At 44.4% G+C, this 17,203-nt stretch overlaps 1 protein-coding gene across 14 annotated transcripts in view; it reads left to right on the top strand.

Annotated features, from left to right (window-relative positions):
• Positions 1-14,931, top strand: part of LOC137789202 (neurexin-1a-like) — a 54,148-nt gene extending 39,217 nt beyond the window's left edge. For 8 of the 14 annotated variants that reach the window (XM_068582516.1, XM_068582509.1, XM_068582508.1 and 5 more), the window contains 8 exons: positions 83-256; positions 1,497-1,616; positions 2,349-2,530; positions 3,554-3,725; positions 4,675-4,764; positions 5,879-6,192; positions 11,378-11,456; positions 12,153-14,931. In XM_068582516.1, the coding sequence (XP_068438617.1) occupies positions 83-256; positions 1,497-1,616; positions 2,349-2,530; positions 3,554-3,725; positions 4,675-4,764; positions 5,879-6,192; positions 11,378-11,456; positions 12,153-12,454 (1,433 nt within the window). In that variant the 3' untranslated portion in view covers positions 12,455-14,931. The remainder of the gene's footprint in view (positions 1-82; positions 257-1,496; positions 1,617-2,348; positions 2,531-3,553; positions 3,726-4,674; positions 4,765-5,878; positions 6,193-11,377; positions 11,457-12,152) is intronic. The other 6 variants (XM_068582515.1, XM_068582517.1, XM_068582514.1 and 3 more) reach the window with 1 other exon arrangement.
• Positions 14,932-17,203: the final 2,272 nt, after the last annotated feature.

Below are 17,203 nucleotides of genomic sequence, written 5' to 3'. Positions count from 1 at the left end.
CATTGTTTGCGGCATGGACACTTGCACAGTGTGGTTGTGATTGCTTCATCAAGCTGCCATTTATTGCGTTGCCCCCCACCAGGTGACCTGTACATCGGGGGTGTCTCCAAAGAAATGTACCGAGAACTGCCGAAGCTGGTCCACTCCCGCGAGGGATTCCAGGGATGCCTAGCGACAGTTGATCTAAATGGCCGTCTCCCTGACCTTTTGGCTGATGCACTGGCAACCATGGGACAAGTGGAGAGAGGCTGTGAAGGTGAGGCGCAAACAAATAGAAAGCATACCAGTAGAGCTGCTCCGGCCTCCACGTCCCTGCTGCCTTTTCCTTCAGTTTTCATTTAACTCATGCTCTCTGTTATTAGGATAACCCACTAACCCAGCCTTCGGTCTAGTAGATGCAAATTTGACTCTCTTTTTTCCTCATCTCCTCCTCGATCTTTCTGCACATTGTGTTTTCTCTCTCTGCTCCACTCTTTCAGCAGTTCACAGGCATCTGTGTGCATTGACTAACCATCTAACTTAATTTGCTTGTTTGCTTTTTTGTTTGGCTGACAAAAGTTACATTGATGAAAGCTGACTTGCAAGGTATATCGCTTTGTGTGAGCATGTGAGACACGTGTATCAGGGGTGCGAAAGCGCGTGGGTGTGCGTGCGTGCGTGTGGGTGTGTATGTAGGTATGCGTGTGTTGAAACTACCCAGTGGTGTCTAGTGTTGTGTGGATCCCAGTGATCCAGAGTCAAGGGTCAGAGGTGACCTGTCCTCTCGTAGCCACCGTAGTAGTTACTTCATCACAGTTGTGACATCACCACTGCTTGACTTGAGTTGACCACAGCTCCACCACCCGGGTTGCCTAGCAGCATGCTCTCTAACCCCTCCTACTGACTCCCAACCTAAACTTCAATACTCCATTTGTGAATCATTTCACACCCTTTCCTCCACGCCTCGTGTTAGAAGCGCAACGGAGGAGATTTGAGTTTGGAGCTTTGACGTTCTCCTGCTGTGCGGTTTTAGCACGAGGGGAGCGAACGGTGACAGACTGCTGAATAAAGAGTATTGAGATGAAGGCCTGTAAACATAACTCTGCCCTATTATGTTTAACCTCCTCCTGTCCTTGCCCCATTCATCTAGCCCCACCACCTGCATGCTCTCCACAGTTTGGTCTTTTAACCTCATGACTCAGATTCCAGGTTTCAGCTCAGTTTATAATCATAATCCAGCGTCTCCTGTTAGTGTTAAGAACGGGAGCATATTCACAATATCTTATAATAGTCTCACAAGGATTTTTTTTTACTAATACTACTAATCGTAATATCATTGCAGTCTACCCGGCCATTTAAAAATGCAAAATGTTTCAAGGAAATGCGGTCCAAAAAAAATCATACAGTACTGACATACTGTCACGAAGACACTGGCTCCAGGCAAAGTCCATAAAGTGTGTCTGCTTATCTTCTCCTAACTTCAGCACCCTCCCACCCCACCACTTCTCTCACTGCAGGTCCCAGCACTACATGTCAAGAAGACTCTTGCTCAAATCAGGGAGTTTGTTTGCAGCAATGGGAGGGCTTCACCTGTGACTGCAGCATGACATCGTATGCTGGGCCACTCTGCAACGATGGTGAGTCTTTGCTTTTCAGTTTCTCACACAGAGAAAAGATCATAGAGCACTCGGTTTAAAAGTGCATTTGTAGGTGATATGTGCAAAAATATCCTGTCCTGCACTCTCTGTCAACCCTTAAACTGTAGAAAACACTCTCTGGTGTATAACTGCGGGTCTAAAATTGCTGCATTTAGACGAGATGGTTTCAAACACGGAATTAAAGCATTTCTGTGTGCATTTTATCAGAGCTGCCAGGTGAGGGCACTGTCAACTGTTGATTCTGAAGTGGGACAAAAATACCACTATTTACCTCTAGTTTGATTATTCTAATTCTCTTAAAAAATGTCTTCTTTACATTTTCAACAAATTACCTCAGCAGCCTTACAAGTAAGATGCTCAACGATTATTTAGTCACCCTGCAGCGAGTCCAACAATTGTTTATTCTCGTCTTTATGAGTCAGTTATTGCAGTCAGCCTCTTGCAGTAATGTTGAGAAGTAGTTTGGGAATTACAGATTTATTTTCTTTTTTTCAGTGCGTAGGAAGAACAAGCAAAATGTGAAAGACCAGTCTACTCTGACATTTATGAGTTTTTAATAGTATTTTGCAGAATACCCCTTGTGTATTAAACATTTAGGAGACAAATAGGCGTCTAGGTGCAATCTGCAGTCGGTAACCTCTGATGATAGATAGCACTGTTTATGGCATATAGACTGCTTGCTATTAAAAAAAATGTATATGTGTGGGCCAGCTGGGACCACTTATATCTTTGGCCGTGATGGAGGCGTGGTGGTTTACACGTGGCCTCCTAATGAACGTCCCAGCACCAGAGCAGACCGGCTTGCCCTTGGGTTCAGCACCCAACAGAAACACGCCATTCTTCTCCGGGTGGACAGCGCATCTGGCCTGGGAGACTACCTTCAGCTGCAGATAGTAAGTAAACACTTGTGCATTTCAAAACTAGACCAAAGACAGTGGGATTTCATTATTTTGAATCATTTAAGTTATTTTGCATATTGCTCTTCTTGAGGAATTCATATCGTCAACACATACACTGACGTACTATCTTCTCTAAAAGAGAGACTAGTCCAAAATAGCAACATAAGGAAGTTAAAAGTGCGTTAAATAACAGAGACCACGCTAATAGCGTTATGGGTTTCAAATGGTTTATAGCGAGATGGAACGAGAGGGTTAGTTTTATGAAACGGAAAGGGGTTGAGGGAGGAAAGGATGGGGCTCGTAGGATGATAGGATGAAGGGATTTAGGGTAAGGGCTGGGGTAGAGGGATGGAGGATGTAGGGGAGAAGGAACGAGGAGGGTTGAGGGGGTCGTGGAAAGAAGGTTGGAGGGGTGTGATGAGAAACCGCCGGCATCCGGTGGCTGGTGGGAAACGGGGGAGTGGAGATTTGTGAGTGGGGGCCGTCTCTTCAGAAGCTCTGGTGAGGCAGAGTCCCCGTTGTTCCTATAATCCAGTGAGATAGAGAGAGAAAGAGAGAGAACAGTGATGGGGGGGTGTGGAAACTGAGTCAAAGAGGAAGTGAACTGGTTCATTGTGCTCAAGTACTTAATGCACGGGAAATGAGCTGTGCTCGGGGCGTGGTCCCTGTCCTCAAAATAATGCGTATGTGACTTTATTGATTAAAAAAACAACCTCCAAAATGATGCAGCAAAACAAGAAATATCATCATTTTTATACTATGCAGTCTACTTCCTTTTTATGCGGCTCCCTCTGGAGCCACATAAGGCTTTGTACAACACATGCAGTGCTATCAAACACCTGTGAACAGACTTTGATTTGGTGGGGAACATAAAAAAGTTCTCATGGGAGCGCAAATGATTAGGCATTAAGCGCAATAAACTAGGGCCGGAAAAACAAACAAAAAAAAGATATCCTTGCATTTCTATAACATTTTCTCATGAGGCATTTTTCTATTCCTCCTCCTCCTCTTCCTCAGGATAAAGGCAACATTAGAGTAGTGTTTAACGTTGGCACCGATGACATCAACATCGAGGAGAGCTCCAAGTTTGTCAACGACGGAAAGTACCACATAATTCGGTTCACCCGCAGCGGAGGCAATGCGACCCTCCAACTGGACGACCTGCCAGTCATAGAGCGCTATCCCTCAGGTAGGCCCCGCCCCCTCCATATAAGTCCAACCCTCTACAGCACTGCCTGTCCTGGGACAGAGTTAACCACGCCTTAGTTCTAATCTACTCCGCTCCTGATTGGTGAACCACATCAGTGTTCCTTTTAATGTTTATATTTAAACACTGAAGTTAAGAAATTTAATTGCAGCTTTGTGTTATGTTCCTGTGATTGAAATGAAATATGTGTGATCTGATATGAAACATGACTTTTTAAACCATAAAAAGATATATTTATTACCATAGCTTGTATATTAGCCAGCTATGTCATGTTAGGCCTGTTAAATAGTGTTAAAGGTAATCTATGAAAATATTTAATTCAGGTGTCAATTGTTTTTCTCACCGTAAAAGAAAATAATAAGAGTTGGTGCATTCTTGGACAAACAATAATTTAAAAAACATGTCATATTTTGAGTTAAATGTTTAACTAGAGAGAAAAAAATAAGAAAAAGAAAAAAGTGTATTTTGTTGAACATAGTTTTTGTTTTTATATTTGTTGTTTTTTTATATTTAAAGTGGTAATCTTAGGTAGCGGTCTTTAACATAATGAGGTCCAGGCTTTAGGTAGCTGATAGTTAAAATGCTAAATGCTAGTTGTTGTGAGGTGTGTGTGAGGGTTCTTCCTGTATGTAACTCTAAACTCAGTCAGTTATATAGGCAGTATGTGGCAGCTGTAACATTATTTACCTGTGCTCTTGCAGATGTTAACCCCTGAAATGTCTCTTTAAATTAAACCCAATGAACAGAGAGTAAGAGTCCGCTCACTGGAAACATAGTGAATTCTTCTCTTAGCACATCAAGCTAAACGCAGTGACATGCTAACAATGAGCAGACCATTACTTTCTTTTCATTGCTGTTCTTTTTGTATCCAGCTCCTGTACCACGTTTGGATGTGCGTAATTACTACTGTGTTTTCATCTCTAAATTAAAGGCAACATTGATAACGAGCGCCTGGCCATCGCCAGACAGCGAATCCCCTATCGGCTCGGTCGAGTAGTTGACGATTGGCTACTCGACAAAGGTAAAAACCCTGATTAAAATTCCTTAAAACTTTGAGCTTAAAAAATACAATTTGAAGACAGTTGAATATACTATATTGTGCACCATCAACTAACATCTAAAAATAAATCCATAACTAAGTATTTAAAAGTTGAGCAGCTGTAGTGTGTAATACTGTGTAAACTGTAGTGCCTGTGAACGTATCTTGTTAGTGTGTATCTGATAATATCAGGTTAAAGGGACGATGGAGAGATTTAAATGTGAATAAATCAGAAAATAGTACTGATAAAAAGATGCTTTATTAAGACCATGGTAAATAATTCTGTGTTTTATCAAATTGTAAACAATAAAGCATTTATTAAAAATTATATGGTTGAAAAAACAATTTTGTAATCGAATTAAAGTACATGCAAAGTATTGTGACATGGAATAATTATGTAAATTTGAAATGACTAATAGAGCAATGCTTTTTTTGAAAAAGAGTGTAAAAGTTTTCCTTCTAAACTTCAGCAGAGCTCCTTAAATTAGCCTCTAGTCCCTTTAACAGTGAGCAATGCTAGAGCTTATAACCTGTGCATGCTTCATAGGGCTGTTGTTCCCTAGACCTGTCTCTCTGTCTGCCTGTCTGTCGCTCCTTCAAATACAATATCGTGCCGCACAGCCATCACCATAGCATCCATCTGTCAGCCCCGTCTTCTCAGGACCGTCTGACTCCTCTCATCTGCTGCCTCTTCCTCCTCCTTCTGTTCTTTGCCTCTTCTTCATCATCACCTTGCTCCTTTCTCGCCCATTTCAGTCTCTCCGGTCTCTTTTTCATCGTCTTCCTCGTCTTCTTCTTATTCTGTGTTTTCTGTTCCCACTCTTATCTCTCACAGTCTCAAGCTCCTCTCCACGGTTCTCCACAGCTTCGATTTGCTCTGCCATGCTTAATCTATCCCATAATCTCACCATGGCTTGGGGGTGGTGGATTGTGTAACACTCAAACACTCTTGTGTGTGTATGTATGCGCGCGTATGTGACCGCCGGTGTGTATGTGTGTGTGACTGTATTCGCGTGTGTCTGTCCACCTTCCTTCCCGGTGTGCCTCTTGTGTGTCTGGTGCGTGTTTGCGTATGCGTGCGCCTGTGTCCGTGTAGGTCGCCAGCTGACCATCTTCAACAGCCAGACGACGGTGCGCGTCGGGGGAGCCGAGCGGAGCATCGGCATGTTCCAGGGCCAGCTGTCGGGACTCTACTACAACGGCCTCCGCATCCTCAACATGGCCGCCGAGGGGCATCCGCACATCAAAGTAGACGGCAGCGCGCGACTGGTCGGCGACATGCCGTCCTCCTCCATCACCCCGCAGTCCAGCGCTGCGGCTGGAGGCAACCGCTCTGACTCCGCCCCCTCCATCAGTGACATCACAACCACCACGGCCACCAACAGGAAACAGGGAGGCGCCACACAGCAGGTCAGAGCGCAATCACATCTTTAACTTGTGTACGGAAAGTTCACTTAATCCCTGCTGTGTAATTCCCCCTCTTGAACATATATCTCCTATTACCCCACTTCCATCATTCTTTGGTGTGACAATTATTAATTAAAAAAGTCGTAATTTGCTTTGATAAGTTTCTGTTCGAACTCAGTAAGAGGATTAGCGAGCACATCACCCACTGATCAAGGACGAAAGGATAGCGAGATATGTCAGAAGGAGTGGGATTGTTTTAAACTCCACTCAAGACAAGTTTATTTATATTGCACATTCAGTACCAGGCATTTTCACATAAGGTCTCAAAGTTAACAAGATAACAAAAACAAATATCAGTATAATGAGAAAACATTTTTAAAAACAAGTTAGTAGTTCAGGATCTAAACATAATGATGAAAGCTCAAGATTCAGCTAAAAAAGAAGAGAACATAAAGGTTTTGTATTTTTAGGCATTTTAGCCTTCATTAGTACACAGTGGAACGCTGACAGGAGATAAAGGAGGTAGCAAAGAGTTGTGATGATATGCAACAAAGGCCCACTTTGGTCTTTGGTCTTATATCCTCTTTAAGTTTGCTCCGGCTCTTCACAGCTTTTGGAACTAAATTTAGGCTTTACTCACTGATTCACAAATCTATAAAATAAAACAATACATCTGAAAAGTGTTCATGAAATTTCTCTGGTGCATATGCCTTTTTTGAAGAAGTGCAACATGTTTGCTTTTTCTTTCTCATTAATGAATAATATTATTGTATTTGCTTGGTATCCTCATCTTCATCGAAGATTACATGCAAAATATAAGGGAGCTAGAACCACTTCATCAATAAAAGGCTCACACATTTCATTTTCCTGCTCATGAGTGGATTAGATGGCAAGTTCTCAAGTAAGTGGTCCCCACCCACTAAATTACAGGAGGAGAAATGATTGTGTTAATGGGAGCTGTAATAGCTTTTCCATAACATGCGTCTAGTAAACTGATACAAATGGGACTCGACTACAGAAACACATCACTGTTGTTTGAGGCGTATTTATAGTAGCTGCACCTGCAGCGTTGATGCTAATATCAGAGGAAACATTACCAGCAGGTACACCGAAGACTCTTTTGCTCTTTTGTTCAGATCACCAGTGTGATGTTGCCAGGCTCTTTGTGGGCGTCTGTGTGTACTGCAGTTCTTCTTCTGTGTTATAAAACTGTGCCGCACTGAAAAAGAGTTTTTTTTCTTCTTCTTCTTCTTCTCCCAATGATACAAGTTGCCATGGAGATAGTGAGCCCCACTACCCGCTGCTTGCTTTCTCTCTCTCATCCAGACGCCCATAGAGAATAGCTCCTCTGTGTATAAACCGCCAGCTGTTTCAGACATAAATAATAGAACGCAGAGAGCTGTGAGCTAAGCCTCAGGCATCAATAATGGATATGAGAGCTGGATGGAGAGTGACAGCGTTGTCACACCTTCACCTCTTAATCTCTCCCTGTTGATGTTTATTTATTTTTTTGAAATAAACTATTCCTGCTCTGGCGATATGCTGATGTCAGTGCTAAATATGGGATACAGAGTTGTGCACCGGAGTCAATATCACTGCATGAGAACTAGGTCAGACCCAGTAGATGCTCGGTGTGATGCAGTAGTTCATCTGTGGAAGTCAAATCACTGCTGCTGGCCCCCAAAAGCTCAGTGTGTGTGTCTGTGTGTGTCTGTGTGCTGGTCTTGTTTAAGAATAATCTACAGCTTCTCCGTTGAGGCTGGCTAGTGTTGCCTGGCAACCAACCTGGCCTTAACCGGCACACACACACACACACACACACACACACACAGAAACACACAATGTGAGAACTAAATGCACACACTAACACACAAACACTCAGGTGGATTGAGAACAACAAGCTTGAATTGCTGCACATTGCATCAGTGGGGGGGCAGTGAGGCGCTTCGGGTCCGAGTGAGCCCCAAAAAACACACACAGAAACACACACAGTGAAACACACATGTTTGGGTATGTTTTAAAGTGGTTCCCCCCCCCGTGGGTTCACTCTCACCGTCAGTACTTTGTGCAGTAAGAATGTGTTATTCGCCTCCTGAAGTCCACCGTTTCTTTTATGTTTTTTTTTATGTTGAAAAATAAAAAGGGATTAATAATGCATGACAGCTGAGCACCAGCGAGGAGAGGAGAGCGAGAGAGAGTGTGTGAGAGTGTGTGTGAGTGTTATTTGCTAGAGGCTGCTCTGAGTCACATAGTTGAGTTTTGTTTTTTGACATTCGGTGTCTGTCTGTGGATGTGTGCGTTCATGTGAATGTGTGTACCTGCGCTCGATGGGAAGACTGAGGATTGGGTATCAGGAGTCAGCTGACCCAGACACTTCCACAAGCTCTCTGAACACTTATCTCTCATTCGCTCCCATCCAGTCTGTTTTTTTCCCCTTGCTATCTTCTTCACATCTTTTTCTTCCTCTTGCTTCTCCTCTGCTCGCTATCCATCTTCTGGAGATTTTTTTCTCCCTCCTCCCTCACTCACTTTCCTCTTCTCCTTTCTTCTCACTCTCCTTTACTCTCTCTCCCTCCATAGCTTTCCATATTTACCCGTCACTCCCCCCCCTCCATTCTCTCCTCTCTCCCTCCCTCCCGCTCTCTCTCTCCCTCTCTCTCTCTCTCTCTCTCAGTGGTTGAGCTTCAGTGATAGGCTGTTAATGCAGGCGGTGTATGAGTCTATCTCGCCATCTGCAGTAGTGGAGCTAGCTTCTCTCCTCTCTCGCCAGGATCTCTTCATCAGCCTGCCAACTTCAGCCTGATTTAGTGGACGCTTTGTGTGCTTCTGTAGATGTGTCTCAATAGCAAAAGAGCAATGGAGCGTGTTTGGCTATTATAGAGCTTTGTGTATGTACAAGTGTGTGTGATTTCCAGTTGTGAAAGTAAGCGACAAGCTGTTGAATATTCTGCAAGAGTGTGTGAGGACTGAGGGCAGCTATGTGTGAACTAGGCAGTCAGGGAGGCATGGACGGCCGCTGGCACTGTTCGGCTGCTCAGGTAGAGATTTTGCTCTTTCAGCATGCAGATATCCGTCTCTTTATCACCTCTCTCTTCCCTTTCTCTTCCCTTTTGTGTCTCTTTTATCCCCCTCTTATCGTTGTGCATCTGTGTCCATCATTATCTCAGCATGCTCTATTGATAGACTTTGAAGCGTCGGGGGCAAAGAGGGAGTGACAGAAGGGAGGGTGGGCTGGAGGGGCGGGGGTCTCTCGGACATATCTCTTTAGCGCATCTTCTATAAACTTCTGTGGTTTATTGATGTGATTTAAGTTGTGTCTCTAGTTTTCCTCGTGTTCTTTGTATACCGTGTAATAGCTGGATCAATAGTCCAATTGACACCTTGCCGGTTGAATGGGGTGGTCAGCTGACGAGGAGGATGTCACAGATCAAAGGAGGCGCCTTGTTGAATGTGCTTGTCAGCTTTGGGTTTAGCTGAAATCAGGATTCAAAACAGGTTGCCGCGGAAGGGCACATAGGTGTCTTTTGGATCAATAATCTAGCATGGTGGCACAACATTGATCAGTGACAGACAAGGATGATGTGTTTCCCACTGGCTGATTTGTTCTTGTGCTATTTGGATCCTGGCAAAGGCACAGAGGTTTATTGACTGGCTGGATTCCAGAGGCTAAGCTCACCCGAGCAGCATTTGACAGGCCAGTGGGCAGAACTGATTGGAAAGGCAGTGGAGGAAAGAGACAGAGTCAAGCATCAATAACTTAATATATGTTTCAGGCCAAAACTAAACCACAGTAGACTTGTCAAGACCAAACCACACAAAGCCAGTGCAGGGTTGTTGTTTTTTTTACAGATGAAGAACTTTGTGCTTGCTCCTCTAACCTTATGTAATGTATTCTTACAAAGATGAGGAGCACGGAAATAAAGAATGCAAGCACAAAGAGAAAGATTTTCTGCTTGTAGGTTTCAGCCGAGACATCATCGACCACTTCGTGCTTTCATTTTGGTTACGAGTCAGTTCTGGGCTGGTTGTAATCTGCATCGAGAGCTCGTCTTTTCTTTTTTTCATATAGCTCTGCTCTCTCGTCTCTCCTTTATTCTCTGGGTTACTAACATCTACTGCAATGCATCACAATCCAATTTTAATTTAGTGCTGGCTCGGAGCGCCCAGTGTGGGTAAAACACACACGCATTCACATCTCTCACGCCGAAGCGTCAGGGCGGGCGGTGTTTAACAGTAGTTCATAAATATGCGGGACACATTAGCACGGTGTTAAGTAAAGACCGCAGCACTTTGAAGTCCTCCTCCTATCAAGTCTTCTTTACTCTCTCTCCTTCTCCCGTATTCCCCTGAAATTCCTCCTTTTATCAATCCATCTATCCCCTCTTCCTCCTCACACCCTGGCTGGAATGGCAAATCAATGCACAGGTCCCCACTGAGGGTGCACACTCTTTTTTTTTTTCTTCTTTATTTATTCCCCATCATTTTTAACAGCCTGAACTTAGAGTTGCCATGGCAACAGGAGGAGCAAGGATGGATAGGAAAAAAAAAAAAAGGGCGTCTTTCCCAGAGGGAGCGAGGCACGGAGAATAAGCATTTGATGAGATATTACTTGCTGTAGGTTAGAGGGTGAACAAAAGTGGGTTATTGACATGGTGCTTATGGAGAGGTGTTAAATAAAGGAGAATTAAATTATGTGCGTGACGGGAATATTTAATGAAAATTTGGGGGGGGGATGTGGATTTATTCCTCTCTTTGGCTTCACATTCTGCGCATTCTCCAACTCATATGCACAGCCAATATCTGACGGAGAGAGCAGAACAGAGGGAAGCAAACGGAGGTGTGGGAGATGGAAAGGCCAGAAGAGAAATGAGAGGGGGAGGGTCAAGAGAGTAGGAGACGATAACCGACTGTCCCCTCGCGACTTTAAACGGAATCCGATGATTCTCTCCTACCTCCGCCTTTCTTCTCCTCTCGTCGGTGCTCGCGTTTTGGCCGCCTGTCATCGCCGGGGGCCGTAACAGCCGAAGTGTTTGTGGCAAACGGGAAATGGAGTGGGCGGCGGATCGGTGCCGCGCGCTCACACATGTAGAAAATAAACAGAAGGGGTGTGGAGAGCACAGGCGGAAGAGTTTGCGTGTACATACGTGTGTTCATGTTCCAACCGTTTTTCTGCATCCTCTCTCCGTAGTCGGCAGACGACCTGCTGGTGGCGTCCGCTGAGTGTCCCAGCGACGATGAAGACATTGACCCCTGCGACCCCAGTTCAGGTGAGAACCCCCGTCTCGCACAACTACTCACATCACGCTGCCTCCTTGAAAGGTTGTTTTTTTTTCTCAGCGTGTTCACCACAAACCCGAAACCCTCGGTTGCTCCCTGCCGCTTGGTCGCTCGCGACAATGAATTTTTCATTTCCACTTAGGTTTTTGCCTCAAGGCTTTTCCTAACACTCGCCAATCTTCATCTCCATCTCTTATCCTCCCCTCACCTTTACTTACCCCTTTTTTAATCTTTTTTTTTTACAGCAGTTTCTTTCCTTTTTCCCCCCTCACTCCACCATATTCAGTGCAACGAATTCACATGCAAATTATTTCACCAACAATCATTTTATACGGTGTCATACTACGCATCACCACTCTGCAGCTCTTACTGCATGTGTATCTCATAAAGTATGTAATGAAAGTGATGTAATGTGCACCTGTGCTCTGGCCCGCCTCTCAACACGATGTAATGTAATCTGTTTGAACATTATGTGATGATATGTAAATAGTTTTTGCTCTAAGCTGCAGCCTTCTCTTGCCAGCAAGAGTTATTATGTAAAAAGCACGTCAAATAATTAATCCTGGTGATGCATTGCATCTTCTTTTTACAGCCCTGCAACCATCAACCCGGCATGTAGTGCACATTAATAATGCGTCACCGTAAACTGTGATGTAATATCACTTGCCTCCCTTCTCTCATCACAGCCCGCCCTCCCCTGCCGGAGGTGAAGGTGTTCCCAGGTCCGTCCGAGGTGGTTCGGGAAAGCAGCAGCACTACAGGTATGGTGGTGGGCATCGTGGCTGCGGCGGCCCTCTGCATCCTCATCCTCCTCTACGCCATGTACAAGTACCGCAACCGCGACGAGGGCTCCTACCACGTGGACGAGAGCCGCAACTACATCAGCAACTCAGCCACACAGCCAAACGGCAGCGCCAAGGACAAGCCGCTGGGGATCGCCAAGATCTCCAAGAACAAGAAGAACAAAGACAAGGAGTACTACGTCTGAGGCGGAAGACGTCCAACACGCAGACATATACGCATACACCTTTATATATAACGGTATATGTACATAAATAGATATATTCTCAACAAAAAAAAAGAAAAAATACACACATACACAGTGACATAGACATGCTGATGTTAATGTTTACCCTCCAATAATCACATCTGCACACAAGCTGGCAAGCACAAACATACACACATGCAAGCACACATACATTCGAGCACAAACATACAGACACAAGTACAGACTGGCCCAAGGGCATGGACCCTTATTGTACAGTATTTACCAATGAGCAGAGCCTCTGAGAGAGGCTTATTTTATGAACATAAACACCATTCCAAATGATAAAAAAAAGCACCAGTTCAACTCCCAGTTAAGAACCATTTTGGGGCCAGCCAGATAAAAAAAAAAAAAAAAAGAGAGAGTGGGACCTCTCGTGTTGGACTCAGAGAGGTCGAGGAAGACTTTTGAGTGAAGCACATGGCAGACTGAGTGTGCTGAGCGAGAAGGCGAGCAGAAGAAAGATGATGTAAAAGCACCAAGACAAACACTAAGTGTCTCTTCCAAGCTTCTTGGCCTTCCTCCTCGTCAGCAGATGGGACTCGCTGAAGCACAGAGGATGCTGAAGAAACAAGCACACTCACGGTCCAAGTCTTACCCCAAGCGACGGGACAGGAAATCAGGGTGTAGCCATAGAGACAGTGGCATGCGAGTGAACAGGCGGAGGCGTGGCTGGTGCCAATGAGCCGCGGTGCCGCTTGTTTTGCGGCACCCTGTAAATCACAAAGGTGAAATCAGTGGAAAACTGAGAGATATTTTCCTGGACAGGATACTTGAGACTTCAGATGCTACCTACCGGCACCAGTCGTGCATGACTGCGGTGTCACACACACAAACACACACACACACACACATACACACAGCACACACAGAAGAAAATATAAACACTCTAAACCTGCAGACATACACGAACCTGCAATGCTAAAGACCCACCATATCTTCATAACTGACACTGAAGACTATACAAGAAGACTATGGTGAAAATGACAATGACCATTATGATAATTGTTATTGCAATGATACTGATGGATATGAAGAACATTTGGGCAGAATAGACTCTTTGGGGAAGGGAGGGGGGGGTCTTATTGCACGTGAATTATCTTACTCCGTGTGATTTATACCGCGTTGAAACTCCAGAGGTTACACCGTGACGCACAACCATCATAAACTTACCACCTTGGCTTGAAGTATTCCTAAATACGCATTTTCCAAACGGTTTTCAGTCTGGAGGACTCAACCACGATTTAATCTCCGAATCGACTCTCAGTTCAAATCCTCGTCGACAAAGTGTGACCATCTCGAGTGTGCTGCATGCCTGAGTCTCTGAGCTGTGCTGTGAAGTGGTGGAGTGACCCACTAATAGGTCCAGAGGTGGTATAGGTTTGTTTTCGGGGAGGAGGAGGAAGAGGACCAGGAGGAGGAGGAAGGGGTTTGTTTCGGGTTGCAGTGTAACTCCGGCGCGACGCCTGGACGCGTGCGCCCACCACAGGCCACGACCTGTTTTCTAGCCTGATGTCTTATAGGCCACGCCCACTATACCCGCTCTAACCAACCACCTTTTTTCTTTCTTTTTTTTTTTGTGTGCAAAAAACAGCCGAGGAGAAGAATCAAAACAGAACAAAGTCAATGTTACCATGTGTTCCTAATAGATAGAAAAATCCAGTTCATGATGTCATTGATTATATGACAACCTGAGTTGCTTTGATATTTATTGGCTCTCCCTTTTTTCTCTCTTTCTCTTTGCGTCCTTTTCTCTTCATGTTATGAGTTGACTGATGTACCCATGTTCACGACGTGACCAGTGCAGGACAGACAGATGGGTTTTCCGATCTGGGCTCCAGTGTTATTCTCTGTTTACGGACGCTTCTGCAGCGTCTGAGCGCTCTACTGCTCAAGAGTCGTAGCCCCACGATATCTCAATACAAACAGTGCCATGGCGAGGACAAGCCCCTCCAGATCTTCCAAGCAAGGTAGCCAACAAGACAGATGCATGCAAAATGCTCGCGCGCAAGAAAGGACATGAAAAAGGACTTTGTGTGAGGTTTCAAAGTATAAAATTAACTTAACATATGCCCTTATTCTCTCCATCCTCAACTGGCCTTGACCTCCTTTTCCTCCCTTCTCTTGTTTTCCTCTTGTTCAGTACGTTTCCCGATCTGCCCTCCCAGTGCCTCCGTGTCTATCGCTTTCTTTCCCCTCTATCTCTGTTGTGTTGCCATCTGAAACAAAGGAGGTGTCTCAATCAATGGGATTCTACATCTAGGTGTTCATTAACCATGTTTATTTTCTATATGTACAATTTTTCTACAGTATTTTTCTTTTATTTTTATTGTTACGGTTCTTTGATGAACATAAAGTGGAAATTTATTATGAAAAATAGTTTTGAAGATTAATGAGTAAATAAAATATTACCCAAGTGAGCCTGGAGTGCGTTTGTTTGTTGGTTTTTTATCCCATTTACCTGCAAACAGAAGAACTGCGTCCGTTTCACATCGGCCATGAGAACCGATTAGTGGCCAATTAAGACAAACAAAAAGCAACTCGCATTGTGTTAGAAAGCAGCTCTTAAAGGAAAAGTTCAACAAGAATATCAATACCATTGTCTTGTGTGTCTGTTGGATACGCAGCCGCTCCAAAGCTCACTGATTAGCATGTCGTATCTCGTTTGTTTCATCTGGACAAAATGCTGGAAAATGACAATTTGTCGTTTTATGGAAGTGTTTATCAAACCATTACGTGTTTACCCACATGTAGACATCTTTATTTTAAACACTTATCTTAATGCACTCAACAAATACCATAGCACATATTGCATAGTTTGATTTAGAGATGCAGGTAATTCTTTTTACATATGGTCAAATTTGAGAATTAATTAGTCTGCAAACCGAGGCGATAAGTCGTCTAATTGTTCCACGAGAGAATTGTTTCTGGAGAGAAAAAAAAAACATATACACACATTATTCTTGAATTGTGCTTTTCTCCTTCTAAGACAAAGCCACTTTCAAGACAACAGCTTCTATTACAAATTGAAGCTGATCATAATGCTGATCTTCACGTCTTACTATGCGCCAAAAAAGCAAATCTGCATGTTTCCCAAAATGTGGAAATAGTCCTTTACTATCAGCCCCCAAACAAACTATCGACACATTGCACTTTCCCAAACACTTCACCTATTCGCTGTCACCACTCGCTCTATAAATTAGGGAAAGTTGCACCTTATCTGCCAAGTCCCACTGTGTCTAACTGGGACAGCAGACACATAAATACCCCCTCGCACACACCGCACAGGGCTTTGAAGTATGGCTCAGTGCTGTGAGAGCTACACAAGTCTCTGCAGAGTTTCTGTTTGCCGGATGAAAGATCCCCGAGACTGCAGGGCTGAGCTTGTATCCTCAGGTGAGCGGAGCTACAAGGACTTGCTATTTCAATAAACACCTCCCAAGCCTCGCCGTGTTGTTTTCTCACTGCTTGTCTCTTACTTTTCTTTTTTGCTTTGAACAGTGTGTGCTCAACAAAAGGCCTGTGTTAGACTGTAGCCATCTGCCGCGGTGCTGTCCTTGACCACAGTCAGCTCAGATAAAGACACAGCCCTGCTGTATTCAGAGGGTAAATAAGGGCTCACTCGTGGCCAATAGGCCATTTTCACAGCAGCCATTTTGACAAGTGATCGCAGGGTAAACACAAGTGTAATTAATAACATTAATTATGACCCTGTTTCAGTAAGGTGGGTCATGGCCCTGGTATTGTGTGTGATGGCCCAAGTGGCACAGTAAATAGAACCATAATTAGTTGACCCACGACACCCGAAATAAAACCTCTGACAACATTTACCGTCCAATAAGGCTGAAATGCTCAAAACAAAACATGGACGGATGAAAAACCTGGTGAGAGAACCATCATTATCCTTCACTGCAGGACATACATATTCAAATGTGTTGTGAAGTACAGGTACAACACAATAACGTGGTCATTAGTTTTAGAGATACACCGCCATGAACCCCCAGGTGGTTCTAATGACATTAAAGATGGCTGTGCTCCATAGAAGGGCTCCACTATCTCTGTAAATGGAAATGCGCACAAGCGGGCCTCTGGAGCACGACCTCCTTAATGGAGCGCTTGCATGGTCGCATTCTGCGGCATTAAGTTAAAAACTACTTCAAATTTTCATCCACACCTCCCTTGCACAGGTGCAGAGCAATCAGCAAACTCCTCATCAACAAATGCACATCTTGTATCAGCACGTGCCCACAGATGGATCGTCCTCTCAGGCCGTCATTTTCCCTCCTTTGTGCAGCTGCATTTGTCAGCCTCTATCGCTTCCTGCATTTCTTTCTCTCCTTCTGTTTCTTCCTTTCCGTGTGTGTGTGTGTGTGTGTGTGTGTGTGTGTGTGGTCGTGTCAAGAGCTCAAGGCTGCGTTTTTCTTCCTGCTTTGGAATAAATCATAAAGAGCTCTGTTCATCCACATTAAGTTCCCACAGCGCACCACAAGCACGTATCAACACAAGAGAGTGTGTGTGGAGAAGCTGAAGATGTATAGCAGAGAAAATGTAAAAGGAAAGATTTATTCATGTCATAAGTCTGTGTGCGTGCGTGTGTGTGTGTGTGTGTGTGTGTGTGAATGCAGAAAGTGTCCTTGCAAGCTGGCTGTCCTGCTGACGTGTGGGGAGTGCAGTAGAAAAGAATATTATGTC

Source organism: Clinocottus analis, unplaced genomic scaffold (assembly GCF_023055335.1).
Source record: "Clinocottus analis isolate CAN_PGR_092001 unplaced genomic scaffold, fCliAna1.0.p SCAF_19, whole genome shotgun sequence".
NCBI classification, from domain to species: domain Eukaryota; kingdom Metazoa; phylum Chordata; class Actinopteri; order Perciformes; family Cottidae; genus Clinocottus; species Clinocottus analis.
Note: the sequence above shows the minus strand (reverse complement) of the source record. Positions and strands in the feature narration are given on the sequence as shown.